Genomic DNA, 25,895 nt, shown 5'->3' with positions numbered 1-25,895 from the left:
TGTTAGGATTCGGTAATTACCGTAATCAGACATTGTGAGCTGTGGTTATTGCTTGGAAATCTTCCTAGGGCAGACCAGAAAGCTTTTATATAACAAACGTTTGGGCCCTGTTGGGACTCGGGTAGCGTTTAGGCTGGTGATCCTTCAGCCATAGGGATGAGTACGTCCGGGAGTAATAGCGAGAGAAAAGTGGTGTTTTCTACATATTTACTGTGGCTCCAAATATGGAGGCCCACTCCACTTTGAAAATCCCAGCTCACTACATGTCTGAGCACATATCAGAACACGTCAGGACACACCACTGCACTCAAGGTGTCTGCTTATAAAACATTCGTCTTTCCTAGTTGACCCGACTAGGGAATCTGTTGACCTTGGTGCGGCCAATCAGAGGGGTGGTATTGCTTACAGAACTCCACCTCTAATGTTGCACCTTCGAAGCAAGGACGGGGCAATCTGGAAACAAGGGATTCACACTCCTTCCACGAAAGTTTTCGACTTGGTTTCTATCTCTCAGTGTTGTTCGTCTTGCCAGGGTCGGGAGAGTGACCTTCGCGCTGGTGGTGCCCCACTTCCACAAAAGGGTGGCGGTTGTGGTCGCTTCTTTGTCATCGCGTCCCAGCCAGTGTCACGCTGCGTCGCCAGGTAGGCGGCCGCTGATGAAGGGGGTGGCATCGGGGGAAACACCCAAATGATGCACACTGCCGATTTGGGGCGCTTGTTTGCCTGTCAGTCTGGGCAACGCTGATGAAAGGGCCTGCCTCCATGGAAACAACCAAAGAATGCGCCCGGCCGATTCGGGACGCAACAGCCCACAGAGATGCATGGGCGCCGGCCAAGACCATTGGGCGGGATCAACTAAACCACAGTCGAATTAACGGAAATCAAATGTATTTCAGTTGTTTCAAAGTGAATGGTGTTTGCATGCTCTGGTTATCAAAATTTGAATAGGTGGCACAGCTGGTGCCGCATGCATGAGTAACAGGTTATCGTCAATAATAGTTACTGTCACTGTCAGGTTCAGCAGAAACTGTGTGCACCTTATACACGGCTGCAGCAGCCACATTGCTGTGGAGGCAGAATGCAGCAATTCTTGTGTACTGTGCATTGGGTACAGGTCAAGGAGCACCAAGTGGTCAAAATTAAAACAGAGCCCTCCAGCACGGCGTCCCTCATAGCCCATTGTAGAATTTGTTAATGTGAAATTCCACACTTCACTTTTTCTCTGTCTCTTCAGCCTGAAATTGATGTCACTTCATCCTGAAGCAGCATCGGTTATGTTTTGTGGTTGGCGGGGCTTTTGGTGTTGGTGTCATTGTTATCTTGCATGGCAACATGGTTGATCACGCAGTAATACTTCATTGCTAGCAACAGTATTTGGAACCGGTGGCATTTGAGGGGCCCTCTGACACTTCCATCTCATTTTCATGCATGGTGACAATCATTTGCTAACATCTCTCTCTCTCTGGGGACTGCCATTTCTTCAGTCATGCAGTGGGCATGGTATGGACACACTGCGGAACCATACTTTCTTGCACAAACGATACATTTCCCACCCAAGTTTGAGCCTATGTGTTAGCATGAGCGTGCATCACTGGAATAATTTAGAGAACTGGGTGAGTTGACACTGATGCATATTTGTGAATGGCGCAAAAGACACGGGATGAATGTCCTGTGTGTCGCATCTTTGTGACCACTCTTTTCAATTGTTCTTTGTCTTCTACACCATTCACAAATATGCACCACTGGAATAGGCCTTGATTGCCTTGCCATTGACCACCCTTTGGACTGCCCCCCATGTAAGCTCTGAACTGTTGTGTGCTCCATCGCTATGGGCAGGCAGTGCACAAGCCTGCTATGAGTTAAAGGCAGCACCTTTGCTCCTCCATGCTCTGCCAATGCTGCCCAGTCAGCCCTGCTTAGAATACATGCCCCTGTGGTTTAGTCTCACTCAGCTCTTGCCAGAGCCTTGGCCCATATGCTCTGACTGTCATGCTGTGGTGCATAGTCTCTCGGGCCTGAAAAATCGACGTCCATTGATCTCGGACTACATAACCTTCTTAGCACCGTATCTGTGAATGCACTGCATCTGTGCACAGCCCTGCCACTTTCCTCCTTCTTTGTCCTTGTGTTGTTATGCTACCTGAAGCAGCTACAACCCCTTCTCTCCTCGGACCCAACAAAATCTTAGCGACACAACTTTTTAGTCAATTTTTACAGTCAACCGGTCTGTTACGACTCTGCTAAAGTACTTGCTTGATCGTATTGCATGTGCATATGTTCTCACATCAGCACTTCCATATATGTGGACAGAGTTTATTTCTCTAGTTCGTTCAGATAAAAGCATCTTTTGTTTTCGTAAGTATACATTGATACAGTTTAACATCACATGGTAGTTTCTCCCTTTCACTTCTCGTCTTGGTCTGCCATGTCATCTGGTGACATTGGAAATGTACATCACATTCGTTTTTCATTGTCGGTGACAATGCAGCAGTGCATCTCTCATAAAGTACCTATCCATTTTCTCGAAAACCAGTGGCAACAAAATTATCTAGCTTTTTGTTACATCAGATTATTTTAGCTTATTTCTAGTTTAACTTTGAAAATGATTAAAGCTGTTGCCCGTGGCTCTACTGCAATGTCCTGCATTTGCCCATCACATTCTCTACTAGCTGTCAGTAAGCTGGCGGCCTAATTTTTGGTGACACACATTGTCAACACAACTCGGAAAAATATGACTTAGAATAAGGTTCTAGCTTTTTTTTAGAATTCTAAGCCATATTTCTCTTATTCAGCTGTGTTTATACTCTATTGAAAGCTTGAGATAAAAGGTAATTTTGATTTGGAATTTTCTGAATTTTAGCTGCTCTATGCTGTGGCTCATTTCTCAGAAGTTAGCAGACATTCTTCTCCTGCCAGCAAGGAACGGGCAGGTGTTTTTCATAGAATCGTAATTTTGTGCCGCTAGCTTTCTCATTTGTCCAGAACAGGTGGCGCCACTGTTCTTATGGTTTTGTAAAAGTTTGGGTCAATCAGCATGCCGGTTTCTTTAACATTCACTCTGTCATGGACGTTTACAAATGGTATGATCAAATAGCTTCGCTGTGCCGGTTCTCGACATAGTCTTCGTGCAAACACCGACAGCCTGCAAAAGAAATTATTTTCTTAGGGACATCCTGCTGCTGGAAGCTGGCTTCCTGTGCATACTGGTGGCACCTCTAGGCATCATCCACCGAACACTGGGGCTCAACTCGAGCTGGCGTCTGCCGCACCGGCCGCATGATGAGGTCACTCTCTGGCTTGTACGATGGCTCCTGTTCCGACTCATGTTTGCCTCCGGGGTGGTTAAGCTCACCAGCGGTTGCCCTACCTGGTGGGGACTCACAGGTGAGCACTGCCACTCGCTGCTGCTGGTGTAAAGGTTTACAGTGCTTACGGAATGAAACGTGACAGAGAAAGTTTAAGTAGAACACCCTATATGTTACTTAAGAGTAACTTGTCATGTCACTACGAATCTGGTCACTAAAGATGATGCGGACTCTGATCTTAGTGTATGAGCCAAAATTACGCAGATATCATACAAACTGCAGACGGTGGAAACGAAAGTATGTGAATCAGTCCTAAATCGACGCATTTCATTTCGGGAACATTCGGGCAAATATTAGGTCAGACTGAAGTGATTGGTTTAGGGCTTCGAGGTGCCCGAAGGAACACAACCTTCCTAAAGTAATTGTGGAGCTCATTGCAGTAACATGCGGATCAAGTCATCTGTGTGTGCTCTATGTCAGCGCTGCCATCGTGCTCCATTTGCCATACCAACTGTCCTGATGATGAACCCATAAAATTATCACTAGAGTTACCCCATTAAATTATCTTTGGTCCTCGGCATTTGGAAAATGTGCTAGGCGCTGTATTGTATTTCGGCAAGAAAGGCTGTGTGGGGCCATAAACATAACATCAGCGTCACAACAGCCACTTTTCTTCTTCTTTCTTTCTTTTCTTTTTCTTTCTTCTTTTTTCTATGTGTGGTATAGTTAAGAAGGAAAACATTTGCAGCAAAACAGCACACTATGAAGCTTGCTTAGTTGTACACTACCAACATATAAAGGATAATATTATCCTACAGTAAATGCCAAAGGTAGGATAGATGGGGCATTGCGTTAATGCAAGATTACGCAGGCACCACACAGCAGTTAAGGCGCTTACTTGGGGGAGGGATTTGGCATAACGTTGTCACCTGTGCTCATGCACGCCTGAGTATCAGAGTTGTAATATTCTGGTCCAGGTTTCTTGGATAGAACTGTATGGAAATATCTGTGTGATGACTTGTAGAGTAGTCTCTGTGTCCTTACAAAGCACCTGACTGCCGTGCCAATTCTTAAGTATAAACCGCATTCACGCGATCTTGCGCGCAACAGCGACAAGCGACGCGATGAAGATGGCTGTCGCGTTCGCTCGTCGCCTACAAGTCGTACCGCATGCAAGCGACAAGACGAGCGACGACTTTGAGCGACGTCTCCCTGGTGTTGCCAGTATGAGGGCAGCAAATACTTGCCGAAACTGGCGTGATGCTTGCTTTATTAATTTCAGTTGATGTGTTTTAGTGTAAAGAGCAGCATAAATATTTCTAAAGGTCTTGCACTACGTTATTATCCTTGCACCTATCAAAATCTAGTCGTTTGCTCGTTCCGTGCGACAATCGGTAGTACTTGACTGATGTACATATCCAGTTCCGGCTTCGCACTAATGGCTAGTCGCTCATAGTACTTCCGGGCGACGAGCGACGAATTCTAGATTTCTAGAACTGAGCGATTGAGCGAAAAGACGAATCGATCTCTTCGCGCGACGGCCCGTTTCGTCGCTCGTCGTCGTCGCGCACAAAATCGCGTGAATGCGGTTTGGGCTTTAAGGATCCTGGGCCCACATTATCTATCTTGTAACAGTCTGAATTCCTGTGAATTAAAGAAGGTGAAACGTGCATAGCCACTTCATCAGTGGTAGTTTCTAATTAAGAATACGTTTTTCTGTAGAGTTCTCTGCGCAATACATTCTTGTAACTGTCATGTGATACAGGCAGCCATGGATAAGTATTGTGCATCGAAGGTTGTACAGCTCTGAAGATTTGTGTAAAGCTTGGAATTGGTGGGCAGTCATTTGATGTCCAGTACCTGTTATGTCTATTGATCCTGTCCGTTGTGCCTTGGCACTGACTATGCACTCTGGCATTCATAGAACGAGTGACATTGGCAGTGTGGTGAGGGATCTAGACAATGACATTCTGACCTGCAGCACCTTGGTTTCAATCGTGTGAATGCCCCAGTTTTAAGTTCTTCTTTATTTTTAAAGGTCATGTGATGCCCTGCATTACTCAATTCATTACTCACATAGCTATAAGTACCACAAAACGTTACATGTCATTACCGCAGCCATGACGGCGGGTTTGAATGTCCACCTAAGCTGCGAGAGGACGCAGCCTCAAAAACATTCTACCGCTGGTTACCCACCAGTTATCCAGAGGGGCACAGGCGTCCCCCCGGCCCCGCCACTCGGCTTTCTTTAGGGGTGAACTGTCCTGGAGAAGAAGCTCGCGCCATGCAAGTCTCATCAGACTTTGTGGCCACAACAAAACCCTTTTTCCTTGGTAATTAATATTCCCCTGGCACCACCTCAGAATTTCCAGCCAAGAGCAAAGTTTTTTGGTTGGACATGGTGCAGAGCAACTACCATATTTACTCGAATCTAACGTGCACTTTTTTTCTGATAAAACAGGTCCAAAAATTGTGGGCGCGTTAGAATTGAGTACGACCCTAAGTCTGCGTTACCATATAGCCGTCGGCATTTCAAAATGGCCGCCTCGCACGCGCTTCGAGCCTAGCTACACTCTAGCCTAGCTGCCGTAGCTTCCTCCATGTGCTGCAGTACACGTGCTTAGGCTTTAGTCTACCGTCTGTCTTCCCGTTTTCTGCGTCTGATCTATCACCATAAAGTGCCGAGTGCATCATGATGCCGCATTTAAAAGAGAAGTGATCATGTGTGCAGAGACGGACGAAAATCGGGCCGCATCACGGGCGTTCGAAGAATCCTAAACTTGCGTGCGGGACTGGCGCAAACAGAAGGAGAGGATTTTCGCCAGCAAAGCAACGCGGAAGGGTTTCATTGCACCGAAGCAGGACTTATTCTGCGACGATCCACTTCCTCGATACGATCGCCTCGGCCCTATCTTGAAAGCGATCTGCGACGTGGAGACTCTGCCGCGCGCTGTGTTTTCGCCGGGTCGTGTTGAAGTGAGAGGCATGTTAGCACGAAGGTCAATTCGCTCGCCGCGCTTCGTCACTCCAGCGTTTTGACTGCGACTTTCCACAGTCAACAAGCGAGAAGTGTTCATGTTTGCTTGTGCGTGCGTGACACCGTGCTTCTTAATTTATTTAGTAAGCGAATGTTTGCAAGTTTATACGGCCAATAAAACTACTATCCTTACTTCGTATAGCAGTCTACTAATTTGCTATCGCAATCGATGCTTCGCCTTTTGGGCGAAACTGCGACTTTTTTTTATTCATCGCAACTTTAATACACCAGGAGTAAATCATTGTTTTTCCAAATGAGAGAAAGTTATATTTTTGTATGAAAGCATGAGATGCGCGGTACTGTAAAGGATTTTTTTTTTTTTTTCACGAAAAACGGGTGCGCGTTACAATCGAGGGCGCGTTAGAATATGAGTAAATACGGTACATTAGACTATGGCTTGTATAATGTAGTGATTCCTTTCATTCTTGTGTACTTACAGTGCTCACAAAGACGAGACACAAAAGAATGCCACGCGTACGTGTACGTGTTTTGTGTATTGTCTTTGTGAGCGCTGTATGTAGAGATCATGCATCACAAATTTGCCCAGGCCACTATTCTAAAGCAGACTATGATTACTTTCGCATGATTCAATTTCTTTCTTATAATCCACTGTTCGCAACCAGTAGATACGGGCGATAACATAAATGAAGCACTGCTTGGACCACTGGTGAAATGCAAGAAGAAAAAGAATTGGAACAGAATGGTGGCATTGCCCTGGCCCTGTGTGTCAGGTTCAGCAACTAGCGAGCACTCTTAGCGTTGCACCACATTTGTTCCTCTTCCTCTAAAATGCTCGGCTAACCTCGTGAAGAGAGGTCAAATACTTTCTACTACTGTGTCAGCGCAAACCAGGCACAGTTTTGTTGTCCTTGTTATCTTCGTGCCTGCTAAATTCCTGTGCTTCTTCAGCATTTGTTTCTGTACTGTTTCCTACCCATGCAGCGCTCAATTACCATTTCGAAAGCCAGTGCATTCCGACACCCATTGCATGGTACTTCCACCACCTTCCGAAATGGATTCTCCAGCTTGGGGTGGTCTTCACGTATGTGATTGAAATTGCCATCCCAATCCTGTTCTTCGTCCCTGTGCGCCCTCTGAGGATATTCAGCTTCTACAGCCAGGTGTGTACTCCCTGGCCAATAGTATATGCTTCTCTGTCACGCAGTAATCAACAAGATTTTTTTTTTTCTGTTTCTTTTTCGTTCACCATTTTTTGCACCATGTGCAAGGCCTCAGCTGTTCATGGACACTTTCAGAATTAAAAGAATGAAGCAAGGAAGGAAGGAAGGAAAGGAAGGAAAGAAAGAAAGAAAAAAGAAACTGGTAGTGTGAATACTCCTATTAGGCAACTCTATAAGCGTGTAAAAAAAAAAAGAATTAAATTAGGGAAAGTTCATCAGCTTGTCTCACAGATCAGATGCAAATAAAATGAAGGTATGAAAGGTTCACTGACCTGTAGTAGCCTTTCAATGAACAAACAGCTGCATGCAAGGAATTACCATGATGTATCTGTGTGTTATGCTTGCTTTCTTGTAGCAAAGGTGCTATTGTGTGTGTGGTCACTATAAAATGTAAGTGGTAGAATTGTTCCGAATTTTTTAGATTTTGTTACTACTTGGGGTACTGCGCCTTTTTTTTACTTTTTTCTTCTCTGAAGCCCGTAGCTCATCTTTGACCACATCTGCAGTAGGCATTAATAACATTTCTGAAATAGTATGTAATTTGCCTTGCAACCTTGATGACTTACACAACTGTCCTGCAGTATGTATCAACATGCTGTTGTCAACTCGGAAAACTATGTTCAGTCCAGTTTCTGTTTACTTCTCTCTCTTTTTGGCTTACGTGTTTAAGCCAAGATGTACAAAAAAAAAAAAAAAACACTGTGCATGTAGTTGTGGGCATGATAATCTTTATATATGTGTTAATAAGCAAGATGAAGAAGTAGGCTCTAGCGGGAAATCCTGAGCTATGCTAGGCTGGCAGACTGTACTTTCAAAACTCCCCCTGCTTTTCTTCAGCATAAAATTATTTATTAGCAACAGAAATGAATCCGGCATCTAAGCTGTGGTAAAAATGGCATCATTGTGTGATGACCCAGGTTGTTGCATTATTTCTGCACATTTATGAAAGGGAAATATTGCCATCCACCCAACTTGTGGCACAAAGCTACAAAATAAACTCGTACAGGTTCCTCGGAAAGAACACTTCTCAGGTAAAGAATTATTCCTCTCCTGGGATTGAACCCGGGACCAGTGCCTTTCCAGGGTGGTCGCTCTGCCATCTGAGCTAATGGGGAGGTTAGCAGATAGCAGAGCAAGGACGAATTAATCGACAGCTCAAAGCAAAGGGACACTGAACATGGCAAGTCAGTTCTGAAGAAGCTCGCAAGGTGGAGGAAAATTTATGAAAGGGAGAATTTTTCATCCACCCGACCTTTAGCACAAAGCTACAGACTAAATCCATAGAGGGTTTGGGTGGATGCCAATTTTTTTCCTGTACACTAAGGAAGACTAAAGGGGAATGTTCAGTTTTGCTGTGTTAGTAAATTATGCTTCTGCAGTAGCAAAGCTGAGTAGCGCTCGTACCATCAGAGGCGGCTTGGTTAGCAAGAAAGGACCAGGACATGAAAGGCTGGTGGTGACAACTCCCTGAAGTTCCTGCATTGGCTTGCCGTGACGTTACGGATATTGGCAGCGTCTGCTCATAGCTATACTCCGTTTCAGTAGTTCCGTGCAGCAGAGCCAAGGCTACACGACCTGGGAGTGCAGATTCTTGCACAGCGAGATGTAATGCCACAGTTCGAAACCCGTTGGAACGACTAAATGGTCTTGACAAATGGTCTTGTCAGCGTGTGTTTACTTGGAACTTCTCTGCAGATCGCAGGGCAGTTTATTGTGTGATTTTGCTTCGTTCTTTAATGAAGTAATTGAGGCTCTGTGATACTGGATAGTGTTCTATACTTGTTCGAATGAAAACATGTAGAGAATGAAAATAATGAATGCAACGCTGCCGTACAGACATCAATTTGCATTTCAAATGTACAGACAAATAATTGATTTGACAGCGGCTAAATTCACATGTGTTGTCGGCACAGCCACAACACCATGAAGGACTTCCTCCTGGGTAGTGCTTTGTCCTTCACAAAAGTCCGCAGACTTGCTTGTGTGGTATCATTCCAAGCTGCTGTTTTATGCAAAAGTAGCAAATAAGTTGCTGTTGAACATGCTTGGAAGAGTGCGGAAGGAGTGCTGTAAGCATGCACAAATTCTAATTAAGAAAATGGCTGCACTTGCGAATGTCAGCGAGCTCACCGTGTACAAGTGGCGGGATCAAGAGGGGTGCCACCATCCTGTGCAACACGCTGGCCAAGTGCTCCTTCTAAACCCATCTTCTTCTCTGTATCTCGAAATACCTTGAAGGTGCGCAGCTTTTTGGTGTCGGAGCAAATATGGAAAAAAATTTGTAGGGCTTCTATTGCAACAGCGGATCTCGCTGCACAGTTGCAGTCTTAGCAGATACTGTTGCCGCCTGCGCTGCAGCGCTCGTCCTAGCAAACAATAGGGTGCGGAAGGGCACCTTTAAAGGGCCCCTCACCGGGTCTGGACAAACGCAGTGCATACAATGCACGCTAACAATCGTGTCTGCAAAGTATTACTCCGCTACATGCCATGGAAAGAGGTTAAATTTCAAACTAAACACCATTTTCCCTTCTCCTTGCGGGCGCCGCACACCCAGCCGGAGAGTCGACGTATATTGCACAAATGCGCCTACATACATCGCAGTGTTGTGACGTCGCTCGTAGGGACACGTAACTTCGAGAATTATTCAAGGCAACATCAGTTATTTGTTTACTCTATTGCTTCAATAGACGAATTAATGTTTAGAGAAATAATAAAATACACAAACCGAATGTCTGCGTGCTTTTGTTTTACTTCGCACCGTAGCAAGAGATTTACTACTTCCGTTTTGTCTGCTTGTTCCCACGTCGTGCAGTCGCACGCGTTGACCACGAAACTATGTCATTTTCTACCGTGTTCCAGCGCACGATCATGCTCTGTTATCCGCTTGTGTCTGCCTCAATGTTCGTGCAGCACTGACTTATACCGCTAGTCGGGTGTTTTCGTGCACAGCGCACAATATCATGCACTGTGCGAAACAAGAAAAATGCAACAGCTCATGCTGGTGACCATCCCCGGAAGTGTGCTGCGCAGTAAAAAAAGGGAGGCGGGGCCCATGACGTATGCGTCACACGATTCTTTGGCTGCAGCATGGAATAACACATTTAAGGAATTTCGCTTGCGGAGGCTAGACGGAACAAGTGGCGAGAGTGTCTCTCTTGGCGGTGGCACTCGCCTCTTGAAGTCATGGGTTCGCGGCACTGAAATATTTCTATCTTGACTATTAATGGACCAATATGAAAAATTCTTATGGTAGATTGCTCCCTAAAGGGCGCGTAACAACTTCCGGCGTATAACCAAAATTTGCCTTGTGGCCTGGTGAGGGGCCCTTTAATATGTGTTTGCCCCCCTGATTGCTCAAAGAAGCCTGTAGCTTCCACAGTGCTGCACAGAACTACTGTACTACTATGGCTGCACTTTTTGAAGTCCTGATTCCTGTCCACGATCACCCAGTAGTGGGTCACTTGTCATTTTTCTCTGGTGCATCGTGACTCACCAGGTAGTTGTGCTCCTTTGAAACTTCCTTAAGGTGCAAAGAGATGGTGCCACGACACATCAAATTGGAAACAACAGGAATTTTTTCTGTTTGTGGATTTCTAGCAAAGATGTCGCTTGTGCACTGTAGGAAAACCCTTTACAGTTGCACAGGGAGCATAACTGCCGTGGCCCACCCGTGACCCACGTTGTAGTCAACGTGGTAATTGGTAAAGGAGGACTGCATTCCATTCTAAAGAAAGCAAAGGCTAAACCTAGCAAGTTTCAACTACTTTGTCTGCTCCAAAACGGTCCAAGCATGAGGAAATATGTACTTTGAAATCTGTGATGTCATACTGACGTAACAGAGCTGAGGTTTTGGTGCAAAATATGTGAAAGGGAGGTTTGGTATTCCTTTTCTCTCTGTAATAACGTGTTGCTGCCTAATGAATGAGAATATACTATTGAAAGGCGTACTTTACCCATCCAAACTAATTTAATGTCAGTCTTTAGTGACCCTTTAGTAAAGAACTAGCTAGCCTCACCCAGACGTTGTCACTGTCACAGAAAGCTTGCGGAGTATGCTCGTACTGGCTCCGCTACCTGTTTTTTGTCTTGCATCATTTTTGACAGCGCCATTCTCTGCAAAAGTTTTCATTCTTTTCTTTGCGGAGCTTTACATGCCAAAACTGCAATCTGATTGGGCCACGCTATGATGGGGCACTCATTATTAATTTTGACCACCTGGGGTTCTTTAACATGCACCTAAGTTTAAGTACACGAGCGCATTTGCGTTCCGCCCGTATCAGAACATGGCCGGCCACGGCTGGGAATCAAACCCACGACCTCGTGCTCAACAGCGCAATGCCACAGCCACCGTGGCATGGCAGGTCTGCAAAAGTTGCCAATTTCCTGCTTGGAAAGTGTAATCTTACCAGTTTGGCTTAAGGCCTTTTACTTCGTCTGCCCGACCGAGTGTAATGAATCTCGCTTATCAGAGAGGGTGTTCTAGGTACTATACTGACAGGTCCTTTCTTGTGTTTCAGTGTTTTCTGCAGATGATGATAATTGCCACTGGCAACTACAACTTCTTCAACCTGCTTACTATACACTGTGCTTGTCACTGGTCGACGACGAGCTGCTGCTTGGTAGTGCCAGAAGGAGCAGTTCAGGTGAGACTACCTGGCACGTTGGACCAGCAGCCGTGTGGCATTCCAACGCAGAGCAGGAAGTTGTGCATTCAACTTTTGGATGCAGCAAACTGCACTCGGGCAGGTACAGGACACAGAAATGCAGGATTACTGGCATTCAAACAGGTTTTCATAGGGGGCACTTTATAAGCTTTTATCTTATTTTTAGTGTATTTGGCAGGAATATTCTCTTAGCTCATCTTAAGCGCACGAGGGCACTTAGCAGATTCTAGCAAACATTGAAGCTTGGTTTAGAGGAACCTGCTGGCTGCCCTAGCAGAATGGCAATAATAATTTGCAGGGCTTATCTTTGATAATATAGCTGTTGCTATGGAAATTACTATAATCATACAACTCTCTGAGCACATTTTGTGTTTAAAGTCCAATGAAATTTTTTAGAGGTATTCGGTGAACAATTTGTTTTCAGTATAAACACATCTCTTAGATGTGCATCTTTATGTATTAGCAGCACCGCTACCACAATAATAATAGTGATGCTACAGGCCTTAGAAAGGCCCATTTACTATACTTGATCGTCTTCCTCAATAAAATTGTTCATAGCAGATTAAAAAAAAAACATTTAGCAGATTCTAGTGGATGTTAAGGGCTCTGTTTAGCTTAAACCTTGCAAGCAAAAAAAGAAAATAGCAGTGACCATATTCAAGTCACAAAAAAAGGTGAGTTATGCACAGGGTCGTCCACACTATTGAGAAAAGACTTACCCTTTCACTGATAGACATCTGAGCAACAAAGTGTATTGGTCCCTTTTTAATTATTTTAATTTATACAGTTATCTCAAGGGCTCTGACATCGGAATAGTGTTTGTGTGTGCGCAGGGAAGAGGGCATTACATATTTTTGACAACAAGCACTTGAAACGTTTTAAAACTTTATGCAGTAGAAAGGAAAAAAAGTAAGAAACTTTTCGTTTCCAGGGAAAAAAAGATGCATATTGAAAATGAAACATTAAGACAACACAGTTGGTGAAACTGTATGCAACGACACCTAGCCAAGCAAATATGTCTATAGTCTGGTACAACTTATGAAGGCAGGAGAGGCCCCGCCCAGATGACCGAAGCACGGCACCCGCTGCGGTAGCTCAGTTAGCTAAGGCGTTGCACTGCTGAGGACGAGCTCGCGGGATTGAATCCCAGCCATGGCGGCCGCATTTTGATGAAGGCGAAATGTAAAAACATCCGTGCGCTTGCGTTGTAGCGCACGTTAAAGAACCCCAGGTGGTCAGAATTAATCGGGAGCCCTCCACTATGGCGTGCCTCATAATCAAACTGGTTTTTAATAATCATAATCATAAATCATAAATAATAAACAATCAAACCCCACAAAGAAGAAGAAAGGCCGAAGCATGGCAGCCTATTACCTCTGCGACTAATATAACAGTCCCGCTAACGCGATTCGGCCCAGTTCGAAGCGCGGGCTGTGATGTTCTTCGTCAGCGGGGTCACTGGCCATCTGGCTCATGACGTCAGTCTAGAGTGCGTGCCCATTGGTGGAGGCTCATGTGCATCCGCCTTTGATGGGCAAATGCCGCTGCCTTGTAAAGTTGTACCCAACTATAGTGCTAGGGAAACTGAATATCCAGCCATACCCTAAACATAATTGACCCTTTTTGCGGAGCAGCTTGTTTTAGAGAAATGAGATGGCGCTTACGGTGGCACGCCATACGTCACCTCAGCGACCGCGCACGAATACAAAACATTACCGCTTCTAGCTTGCTTTTGTGCGATCAGCTGTCAAAAATGCAACTTAGTTTTCGCTAACGCACTGTGCTCCAATCATGCTAGATTGAATCATGTGGATTGAAGACGTGTGCAGTAGTTGGCTGCAAAAATAGTGACTGACATATTAAGAAATGTAATGAATATTTGCTCATCCGCCAGCATTGTATTGGTAATCTTCAAAGAAAGGGCTTCAGCCCCAGTACGTCGGCAAGAGTGAGTACCGCTCGTTAAACAATGATAACGGGAGTAGCGCCGCTTCCTGTCATAGTAGGTTTTGCGCACATTATCTACACACATCTACCCCAACCAGCACGGAAACTTACACCCACTCTTTCACCAACGTGTCAAGAATACGTGAATGGGCGAACACTTGTACATATGCACACTATATGCACACAATAAGTGACGGTACTACACCGATAGCGCACGAATGGTCGAAGCTGAATGTTTCGTGACGGTTCACAAGAGTAAGCGAGTTACTAGCTGTAATATATATTTGCTACAAGGTATTACAATGTAGAAAACAGCTAAGCTCCAAGCCTTGCGCGTAGCAAAAACAAATCTATCGGAACTGAACACAGCCGCAAGCAATTGGGCAGAAAATAATCAGATAGTGGCCGCACCGAGGAACTTCATTGATTTTCATTTTTTTCTTGCGCTAAGTACCTTAGGGCGCAACAGGATATGAGTGTATCTGCTGTAATCATAGTTCACGCAGTCACAATACGGCGTTGTGTGCTTTAAATACTGTATAATTATCTGACATAAACCAGTTGGTAGTTTGCGCTCCCGTGTGTCACTTCTTGTCCGCTTCATATTCAGTGTCCTTTTCGTCCCTGTTGTGTCCTACTGTACTTAGCGCAAGAAAAAAATGAATGCATACCAACTAGCCCAATTCACAGCTCTTCTAACTGAACTTCACTGAATCAGAAACTGACAAGCCACTGCTACCAAATAAAGAACAAAGAGCAAGACACACTAATCCTGACTCAATTCATGAGAGGAATTCAATTCATGATAGCTTGTAATACATAATTAGCCCCGCTTTTAGAACAAGCACCATAGATGCCGCTTGCGCCATTTGGACATAGCTTAACCAGCTCCGAAAAGGCTTTCACATGTTCTCTGAAGCTGTGATCAAGGCTTTGTGTCGTCCACCCAGTCACTGTCTACGATATCTCCTAAAACAGAGGTTTTCTAAGCCGCGCCGGTGTCATACACTTCCATTGTAAACAAGGAAGCAACGGAGGCAGTTGAGGCAAGCAATGGGCGCGTCACCATGTGATCAAGCATGGCAGCGCCCACGGGATCGCCGCGAAAAGGATCAATAGCATCTTTAATGTTCACTAGATACTAGATCTTTGGGTAGGTCATTTCATTAGAATATGGGCACATGGTGAAGAAGATGCATTAAAGGTGGTGAAAATTGAGATCATTGTGCAGATTGCAGTAAGTATGTTGCATGGCCTGACAAGCTGCACAGAAAATGCACATTTGTTGTAGATAATCTTGTGCTACAGACAAAGAAATGGGATAGTATTTCTATGCAATTCAAACAATGAGACTGCTGACATTATATTGTAGCTGTAAAGAAGGGCTTTCTTTTAGTTAGCGTTCTCAGCAAAGAGCTTAGCTGCAAAAGCCAGTCAGCTCAGGCAGTGCAGGAGCAATGCTTGTTTATGGTCAGTGCGTTGATCCCCAGTGTAACAAAGCAATTCACTCTGTTGGATTGGCCACAAGTCGGGCGGCAGGAGAGGTTAAGGATATAAAAAGAATTTTAAGGAACATTAAGTTGGCACGAAATGAATAACTGGAAATTCTGAAATTAAGAGTTAGCCATTACACATATGCAGTGAATAAGAATAACTAAATAAACATTACTGGAGTTTTAGTATAGCGGAAAACAGCAAACGCAAGGATTTAGCATTAGTGTTGCGTGCTGCAAACTGCGCATGTGCAGAACGTAAACATAGCCAGAACTCTTACTTACGTACGCTATTTCCGGAATATAGCGTTCAACGCTAACGCACGCAAGGGATTCTGTACGTAGGGCAAGATGACGGCGCCTGTTCAAGCGAGAGCCGTCCACTTCGGATCTATTGAGTCGTCGGCCTGCACTGTTCGGCTCATTCGTTCCCCACTAATGCTCGTGTTTGCTTTAGATTTGTGTGATGATGATTCGACAGCGGCGTACAGGGGTGGTATTCTGTAAGAGTCTACCTAGCGGACTGTCCATTTCGGCTGTCGCTGATTGGCTGCTGCTTGACGTGCAGGAAGGTGCCAGCCAGTCTCCTTCCTGCACGTCAAGCAGTAGCCAATCAGCGACAGCCGAAATGGACAGTCCACTAGGTAGACTCTTACAGAATACCGCCCCAGGTGACAAATGGGCACTGTTTTCGATATACCTTCTCGATTAGCGACGGAGTAGGCTTAACGAGAGGTTTCATGTTTGCTCATGTTTGCTGTATCTGCCTCGAGATGGCGCCCAAGTGTATTTGCGTGAGCGTTAGCGTTTTGCTCCGTTCCGCTATTCTAAAACACTACCTTGTACCGCGCAGTGCAGCCTTTCTTTGCGTTAACGTTGCGTCGTACGCTAACGCTAACGTAAGCGTTTTCCGCTATACTAAAACTCCCTATTATCATGAAAAAAATATTAACAGACTAGAAAGGAAATAATTTAGTGTGCATTCCTTCTCTTGCTCGGGAAATTTAAAATGCCTTCACGAATTTTCCTGTCGCTGACACCCAGAGCCGTAGAACCATATGTAAGGTCTGCAGGACAAGCCAATTTCAGGCCGAACTTTCAAAAGGGAACCTGCCAACAGCTTTTTCTTGGAACTATCAAATGGCGACAGGTTAAAAAGAAATTTAAACATGAAGACAAAGCCAGACCAGACAGGTATATAAAAACAAATATAGAGCAGGCAGTTGGGTACTATTCAAATTAGAGAAGTAGAGACTTCAAACTTTCTAGTGGAACAGGAACACGGCCTAAACGTAATGGGTCTTCTGCTTTGATTGCAATGCTGACTGCTTGCTCTTCTCCAGTGTAATGAATCCTGACAGGGTGTTAGCCCTAACTGTTGACAGTCCTGCACAAGTAATTTCGAGTGCGATTGTATAGTTGCATTGTACCATTATTAATTTTATTGTGATCTTTTTAACTTTTTTTAACTTGCGTTGTTAACGCTGTCTGTGCTTCCAGGCAAACATGGCTACTTCCGCCCTTTGTCAAAAGTTCTGGCTAGAACTGTTGCATTGGCAGTGTACTGTTGTCTTGTGTACGGCACCATCAAGTTCTTTCACCTGAAGTTTGACGACAGCTGGGCGGTGAGATCACAAATCGGTGAGTACATGTAGATAGACTCGCATCTTGCATGCTCAGAATGTTTTCATGTTACTGTTAATGCATGGCAGAATTTTGGTGCACTTCAAAGTTTACCGGAGTAGCACAATATAAGTTCAGCAGTCTGCCTGTCTCTGTTTTCTTTTGTTTCTTGCTCTTTTTTTCTTTCTAACTTGATTTTTATGGTGCATGTTTGCTTTTGTCATAAATTATGAGTTGTACTGTGAATAAAATTTTTTATTTGCATTTTTGTGGTAGAGCTAGCTTGGAGCATATGCAAAACTGCAAGAGGGCAGGACATTGGGCTTTAAGTTGATTAATTATTTAATCACTTACCACCTGTGGGGACGCTCGGCTCTCCCGCGTCCCCTGACATTGTTTTCCCCGCATGGCTCTCACATCTCCTGGAATCCAGCTTCCTTGCATTGCATGTGTGCCTCCGGTAGTCGACAGTTGTGCAGTGGTAAAAGAGATTACGCTAGTCTTTCGATGTTAGCGCCACCTGGCAGCATGGATACTCGGGCGAAAAGGCAATGAGCTACCTCGCTTGGGGTCGGCTGTCCACGTGGACATGTCACACGCCCGCCGTGGGACCGTGAAAAACATGGGAGCGGGGCACCAGGATGGACGAATACATTTGTTCCAATGGGCCACCATTCGCTGACTGTGCATCCGTACGATTGTGCATTAGTGTCCGGCATGGGGCAAGCATATTCGCTCGAAATTCTGTCACTGTGAGTCAGACTTCCTCGATTCCTCAGCACCTATCGGTATGTGCCATTGGTTTTAATTCGACTAGCTGGCATTGATGTATAAAAGGCTCAACAAAGGCTCTTTTGATTGTTCACACTACTGTGTTGTTCTTCCTTTATCCCAAGGGCACGTTTGAGGCCCCACGCACCCAGTTTCTGAAGTTCGCTGGCATGGAAAATCTATCACTCTAGTCTTTACTCTAGTCTAATGCACTGTTTTTGTGTAACAAATTTCTTTGATGAAACATCTAGTCCTTGCGTAAGTAAGAAAATGCAAGGTTAATGTAGCTTAAAGTAGTGGTGGGCATGCTGCTGCAATTCTGTTAAAGCTGCTACATCCATGCTACAGATGAGAGAAACTGCTCCAAAGCTGCTCCAGGACGAGCCGCACTGCTTAAACTCGCAAGCCACAGAAAAAAGGAATTGTGTTCATAGCCATGTGGCAGTCGCCACCTCCCTACGCTGAGTGCTGTTGCATCTCCTGCCATTGATAAAGCTAAATGAGCTAAGGAATTACTGTGCTAATCCAATCCAGTGCGCTCTTATGCATTCTCGTGGTCCACAGATACAGAAGACTGTATCAGCTGTATTCGCGGATTGTGCATGGATGAAGTTTTGTCGGGCTAGTTGTGCGTGCTCAGCCCACTCCTTTGGTGGTGTGCCCCGCATACTTATTTTGTACCAATGAAGTGGCCTTGGCTGGAGAGGTATTCCTCAATCGAAGATGTGCACTTAACGGGTTCAGCACGGTGGCAGTGTCATGGCACTCAGCAAACTGAAACTTACCGTCTTGCATATTATTAGCTACTTTGCTGTGTTGCATTATCCATGTGTGCTCGTTACATAAGGGATTTGTAGCAAGGCCATTTTACTAGCTAGACAACTTTAGGCCTAAAATAAAATTGTTCGAATGGCCGTTCTTCATGACTGTATTGCCAAGAGTTTTTTGAGCCTTTGTGTGGCTTGCTTTACCACTGTAGATGCACGTTATTTTTGGTTGTGAGCATGCAGGTTGTTTTAGTGCTGCTGCACAGTGATTTGTAATCTGTTAATGAGCAGTCGCGTATGCGAATGATCTTCCTCGAGAATATTCTTCATGATCAGCACCGGTACTCGGAACCATTTTTGACACACGTGAATAGTGTCCAGCTGATAACCATTCAGAATCTTTGTTGTTGACTGCTACAAAATCTGCTTTGAATGATAGTTTTCTTCTGGTACAAAATCTGCTCCAAAACGCTCTTGGCCATTCCCACTACTGTTAAAGAGAAAAACAAAGGAAAAGAAAGTTGGACCCACCCTTATAACCTGCAGGGAGGCAAACTGGCAATAGCCTCACTGTGCACTTGAGTATGCGTCTGTGTGTGTTTGGGTGCATGACCCGGCATGCACACGTCCTAAATAGCGGTTTGTGAGCTCTTCACAAGCAGCAACAGCTTTGTTTTGTGGCAGTCAATGTTACCTAGCATTTGCATGATTTCTTAGCTGTGAACTAAGGAGGAAAGCCACATGGTTCTTTACGCTGTTTGTGCAAATGATAAATACTGGCACTAACAAATGGTTTAATGGCACTATGTGGAGACTGTTGTAACATTTAATGAGTATTGGTAATCTTGTCCTTTATGCACACACATACGATGGTCCCGGTATACCAGATTGTTACATCAAAAGTATGCCATACTGCTTTTCTCAATACATGAGGTGATGCAACTTCCTGTTTATTGTACTCTGCATAACCCTTTGCCAATATCCTTACAAGACAAAGGAAAGGGTTCACAGGGAGATGGAGACCTGGAAGTAGTCAACAGTAGTCAAACATGGAAAGCCTGAGGCTTTTCATGTTCATCCATCACTGATAACTTCTGTGCCCATGTGTCACGTATAGTACATTCATTGCCATCAGATTTTTGCAGGACTGTAGTGACTATATTTCTTGTTATAGATGCATGTGTCATTATGTGCGCTTATTCAGTGACACACAGCATTCCTTGGTGGGCCCACTCTCGCAGGCAGTGTACATGGCCAATCCTAAAAACAGTGTTTTGTTGTTACATATAGTCACCACAATGAGGCTGAGCAACAGCTGGTCTCCAACCCCCCCTGCCCGCCCTCCCCCCCCCCCCTGCCCCCCCCCTGCCCGCCCCCCTGCTTCTTTTCCCCCCATTGACGGCATCCTCAGAATAACGGAAGCCAATCTCGAAGGCCCTGCTTTTGTGTATGCTAAAGATGCTGGAAGTGATTGCAGGAGCCAGCAACGTGCCATGTCCGCCATATTTTGCACACGACTTGTCTCTCTAAATGGCTTATCCCCGCAGGGGCGTCTGCGTGAGCAGGCGTTTGGTGAGTTGCGACACTACGTACCCGAGCACATGGGGGTTGGACCCTCCCGCGTGTAGCCGTGCGCGGCTTAGCCGTGTCTGGGGAAAGGGGGATCCTGGGGGTTGAGCCGATGCCGGGTGTTCGGACCTTTAAGGCCCCCCGGCGGAGGCAACACACCTCTTCGGCCTCTGCTTCACATAGACGGCACCCCTGGGCTGACCCACCCAGGGGAAATCGGCAGTCGCCTTTTCCTGTCCTCCTCTCCACCTTTCACTTTCCTATCCTCTTTCCCTCAACTCTCCTGTCTCCTCCTCTCTTCTTAGTTCTTCTTTTTCCTGGCGGCTAGGGTTAACCTTGTGTGGCTAACTACCCTGAGTTACGCCATATTGGGTTATAGTTGCGGTATACAGCTGGCGTAGGCAGGACTTGCTTGCAAGTTCCCGACGCGTCCCCTCGTTGGGCTCCATGGTGGGCGGCTGGTACCGTGGCCGAAAAAGGCATAATTTTTTTGGCTAGTTCTTTTTCTTCAACTGATTGCCCTCCGCACAAAAGGGGGCGCACCGATGTCACTGCTCAGTTCTTCACGAAGAACAAAACCAACTTCCCCAGATTCCACGTAATCCATAGTGAGCACTCAGAAATTACTGCACGACATGTCTCTCCTTTCAATGTTACAAGAACCCTAATTGACGCCATAGGACAAGGATATAAAATAAAGAAGTTAGCCAATGGGGACCTTCTTTTGGAGGTGTTGTACCAGCATCAATACGAGAAGCTTTCAGGAGTAACAGCCTTTGGGGACATTCCTATAGCTATCAGCGCCCACCGATCACTGAATACTGTTCGTGGCGTCATTTCTGACGATGACCTAAAGTATGTGACCGAAGAAGAACTCCTAAATGGACTCAAAGAACAACATGTCACAAATGTGTACAGAATAAAAATCAGACGGGAAGGCAAGGAAATCGAAACAAAGCACTTCGTCCTAACATTCGCATTGAGCACACTGCCTGACTCTGTGGAGGTAGGCTACTCCAAACTGAAACTACGACCATACATCCCCAACCCGCGACGCTGCTTCAAATGCCAAAGGTATGGCCACGGCTCTCAGAGCTGCCGGGGCCAAACCACATGCGCTAAGTGTGCTTCCCATGACCACCCCTCAGACAATTGTGAAGTTCAACCACACCTCTGTGTAAACTGCGAGGGCAGTCATCCTGCTTACTCGCGTGCTTGCCCAACATGGAAACAAGAGAAAGAGATCATCACACTCAAAGTAAAAGAAAATATCACTTTCAGAGAAGCGCGAAAGCGACTTTCGTTGGTGCAGAAAAAAAGTTATTCCGTTGTGCTGCAAAATGGCGCGGCAGCACAGCGGCTCCCAGGGCCTGCCCAAGTCACACGCACTGAGGCTGGGGCAGAGCCTCCAGCGCCTTCGGTGGAAGCAGCTAGCGCTGCGCCACCCCATCAAAAGCAGGCTGTGCAGACCCCCAGGTCAGCAAGCCTCAAGGCCTCTCTCCACACGGCGAGGCCCAGCTCGAACACACCCGTGCGTCCAGCACGGACGTCCAGCGTATCTGAGGATACAATGGACACAAGTCAAGGCAGCCCTGTGCCGTTGACATCGAATGAACGGCGGGGCTCCCTAGAACGCCACAAAAGAGAGAAGCCCCGAATCACGGGGCCTAAAAACACTACCTAAGTCTTTTACTCGACACATATAATTACAAGATGGCTTTCATACACTGGAATTGCAGGGGACTTTTACATAACCTAAATGACATAAAAGACATACTAGCCACACACTCACCCGTAGCCTTGTGTCTACAAGAAACAAACTTAGGTCCTAAACACGAAAACATACTCAAAAACTATAAAGTCTTCCGCCGCGACCGAGAGCAGGCAGGCAGGCTCTCGGGTGGCGTTGCTATTATAGTTAAAAATGGAGTCGCAGCTCGAGAACATCAGCTTAAAACCAGATTAGAAGCTGTGGCAGCCATCCTGCACACATTCAAAACAATTACAGTATGCTGTGTATACCTGGAGCCACATCTTGGAATAACTATGCATGAATTGGAAGACCTTTTAGAACAGTTACCGAAGCCATATTTGATAGTCGGAGATTTTAACGCACACTCCAGCTTTTGGGGCAGTGACAAAACCGATACAAGAGGCCAAGTTATTGAGGATCTTATACTGAGTAATAACCTCTGTCTACTAAACACAGGAAAACCAACCTATTGTTCACCTAGCTCAGGAAAAATGAGCCGTATTGATTTATCGTTTAGTTCACCCTCAATTTTTACCGATCTTAAGTGGGATGTCCTAGACAACCCATATGGAAGCGATCACCTACCTGTACTAATCAGCCTAACATCTTCACCGGAAGTAATCCCGACGAAACAACGACGGTGGATGCTCCGTTTAGCCGACTGGGCACTGTTTCGAGAAAAGGCCAGCCTAGAAAAAATAAATTCGAATAATCTGAGTATAGACGAAATTAATGAAGCTTTCACTAACTGTATTATTGCCGCAGCGCGCCTAGCTATCCCTCAATCCTCTGGAGTAGTAAAACAAAACCACAAAATTTGGTATACGCAAGAATGTAGAGAAGCGAAAAAGAAACAAAACAAATCCTGGGGGACTTTTCGCAGATACCCAACGGCGGAAAATTTTATCAGTTTTAAAAAAGCAAGAGCAAAAGCCCGATACATCCGCCGCAATGCCGAAAAATCTTCGTGGCAAAGCTATGTGTCTTCCATAAACAGCTCAACTACATCAAAACAAATGTGGGCGAAGGTTCGAAACCTAAATGGCAGCTACTCCCCATTCACAATTCCCCTCCTCACAGCCCCAGGTATACAGACAAGTATTGAAGAACAGGCAGACATTTTGGGGGAATACTTCTCGGCAGTTTCCAGTTCATCACACTATACAGAATCATTTTTAAAATTCAGAAATACCGCTGAGAAACAAAGACTGCCAGTAAATGGCAGCACAAATGAGCCCTACAATACTTTAATTACAGTTCATGAAATCCATAGAGTACTGTCCGCTGGTAAACAGACTGCACCAGGTCCGGATGAGATACATTATCAAATGTTAGCTCATCTCTCCGAACCTGCCGTAGAGGCCCTTTTAGGACTTTTTAACAAAGTTTGGGTGACGGGGAATATACCTGAAGCCTGGAAGAAAGCCATTATTATTCCATTTTTGAAACCCGGAAAACCACCAACTTCCCCCAGTAGTTATAGGCCCATAGCCCTCACCAGCTGTCTTGCAAAGACATTTGAAAGTGTCTTGAATATTAGACTAACCTTTGTGCTAGAAGTTCGCGAACTTCTCGACATTCATCAATGTGGTTTTAAAAAGGCATGCTCCACAACTGACCATTTTGTTCGATTTGAAAATACAGTTCGAGAAGCTTTTATACACAAACAACACTGTCTGGCTGTCTTCTTCGATTTAGAGAAGGCATATGACACAACCTGGAGGTTTGGGATTCTCAAAGACCTGGCTGAGCTTGGCATCCGCGGCAGGATGCTGAACTGCTTAAAAGACTTCCTATCTAATCGCTCGTTCCATGTACGCCTAGGCTCAACCCTTTCAAAGAATTTCATTCAGGAAAACGGAGTACCCCAGGGATGTATTTTAAGCACAACACTCTTTGTTGTAAAAATGAACTCTATTAGCAAAATTATCCCAAGATCCATTATGTATTCAGTCTACGTCGACGATCTTCAGATAGCCTGCACGTCCTCCAACATATCAACATGCGAAAGACAAGTACAGTTAACAATAAATAAACTGGCAACATGGGCAGACAGAAATGGGTTTCGCTTTTATCCACAGAAAACAGTGGCGATTCTTTTCTCACTCAAACGAGGCTTACAGACAGACCCCACCCTACACCTGAACGAAACTGAATTACCTGTCCAAAATGAGCACAAATTTCTCGGTATAACTTTTGACAAAAAACTCACTTTCCTTCCGCACATAAACGCGCTTAAAAAGAAAGCATCTCGATCCCTGAACATACTTAAAGTCCTTTCACACAAACACTGGGGTTCTGATAGGCTATGCCTTCTACAAATTTATCGCTCCGTTATACGCTCCCGCTTAGACTATGGTTCCATAGTGTATGGTTCAGCAAGGAAGTCATACTTGAACCGCCTGGACCCAGTACATAACTTAGGTTTACGTCTTTCAACTGGTGCATACAAGACGTCGCCCATAAACAGTCTGTATGTAGAAACCAATGAACCACCACTTTCAGACAGAAGAACTATGCTCACATGCTCATACATTCTAAAAATCCGTTCACTGTCAAAGCATATCTGTTACCAAATAGTTACAAGGTGCCCATCGCGAACACTGTTTACCAACAAACCCCATGCAATAAGACCACTCCTTCTCCGCTTTGAAGAGAGATGCCAAGAATTAGATATAATGGACACATTGCCTCATATAGCCCAGAATCCCGATCCACTCCCGCCTTGGTATCGCCTGCCCTCTGTGTGCGACTTCACATTAACGCAATTTCAGAAAAAACAAACACCGCATGAACATATATTACAAGAATATTTAGCACTAAACGAAAAGTACGCGGAACACTCAGCATTTTATACCGATGGTTCGAAAACAGCAGGCTACGTTGGAAGTGCCGTGATACAAGGCAATTGGGAAAAAACTGTACGCCTACCTCAGTGTGCATCCATTTTCACTGCCGAGTGTTACGCAGTCTCTGTGGCTGTAGAAAAAATAATAAATGAGAACATTGAGAACAGCATCATTTACACAGACTCACTAAGTGTACTCACAGCACTTCAGCCTAGAAATGCAATTACACCATTAATCGGCAACATCCTACATAACATAAGAAGAGCCACAAGCCAAGGACACAACATAAAATTTTGTTGGGTGCCGAGCCACGTCGGAATCAGTGGCAATGAGAAAGCAGATGAATGTGCTGCGAAAGCGCGGCATAAAGAAATCATAAATGTGAGAATTCCTTACAAAGATTCCATGAAATTAGTGTTCTATAAACTGCGAAATAAATGGCAGTCTACATGGAAAAAAGAAGTAAACAATAAACTACATCTAGTAAAACCTAACATAGAAGAATGGAAGTCATGCTCACACCAAAAACGCTTCATCGAAGTCATATTATGTCGCCTCCGCATTGGACACACGCATCTTACTCACAATTTCCTACTGACAAAACAAGACAAGCCTGTTTGTGAAAAATGCGGAGATGAACTTACCGTAATTCACATATTAATATCATGCACGAAACTCGAAACACTGAGAAAAAAATATTTTACTTTGTTTTACAATGAACACATTCCTTTTCATCCGTCATTAATTTTAGGCGAAGACGCACTAGTAAATATGGCATACGTTTTTAGCTTCTTAAGGGAAGCAGGTGTCCTCGAAAAACTATGAATCTGACCCTACGCTTCATTTCACATTATGATACACCTCATTCACCTTCCCTTCTCCAAGAAGACTGAGGTTTTTTAATTTGTTGGGATCCTGGGGGTCCTTGCCTAGACA

The 25,895-nt window shown here is 45.0% G+C and overlaps 1 protein-coding gene across 1 annotated transcript in view; it reads left to right on the top strand.

The window, feature by feature from the left end:
• Window positions 1-25,895, top strand: part of LOC119450546 (lipase maturation factor 2-like) — a 64,363-nt gene that overhangs the window by 11,429 nt on the left and 27,039 nt on the right. Inside the window, 5 exon segments of the mRNA XM_049665955.1 lie at window positions 3,167-3,384; window positions 7,285-7,463; window positions 12,041-12,166; window positions 17,128-17,226; window positions 17,229-17,268. Of these exon segments, the coding sequence (XP_049521912.1) occupies window positions 3,167-3,384; window positions 7,285-7,463; window positions 12,041-12,166; window positions 17,128-17,226; window positions 17,229-17,268 (662 nt within the window).

This window comes from Dermacentor silvarum, chromosome 4, assembly GCF_013339745.2.
Source record: "Dermacentor silvarum isolate Dsil-2018 chromosome 4, BIME_Dsil_1.4, whole genome shotgun sequence".
NCBI lineage: Eukaryota > Metazoa > Arthropoda > Arachnida > Ixodida > Ixodidae > Dermacentor > Dermacentor silvarum.
This window is presented reverse-complemented; position numbering and strand designations above follow the sequence as displayed.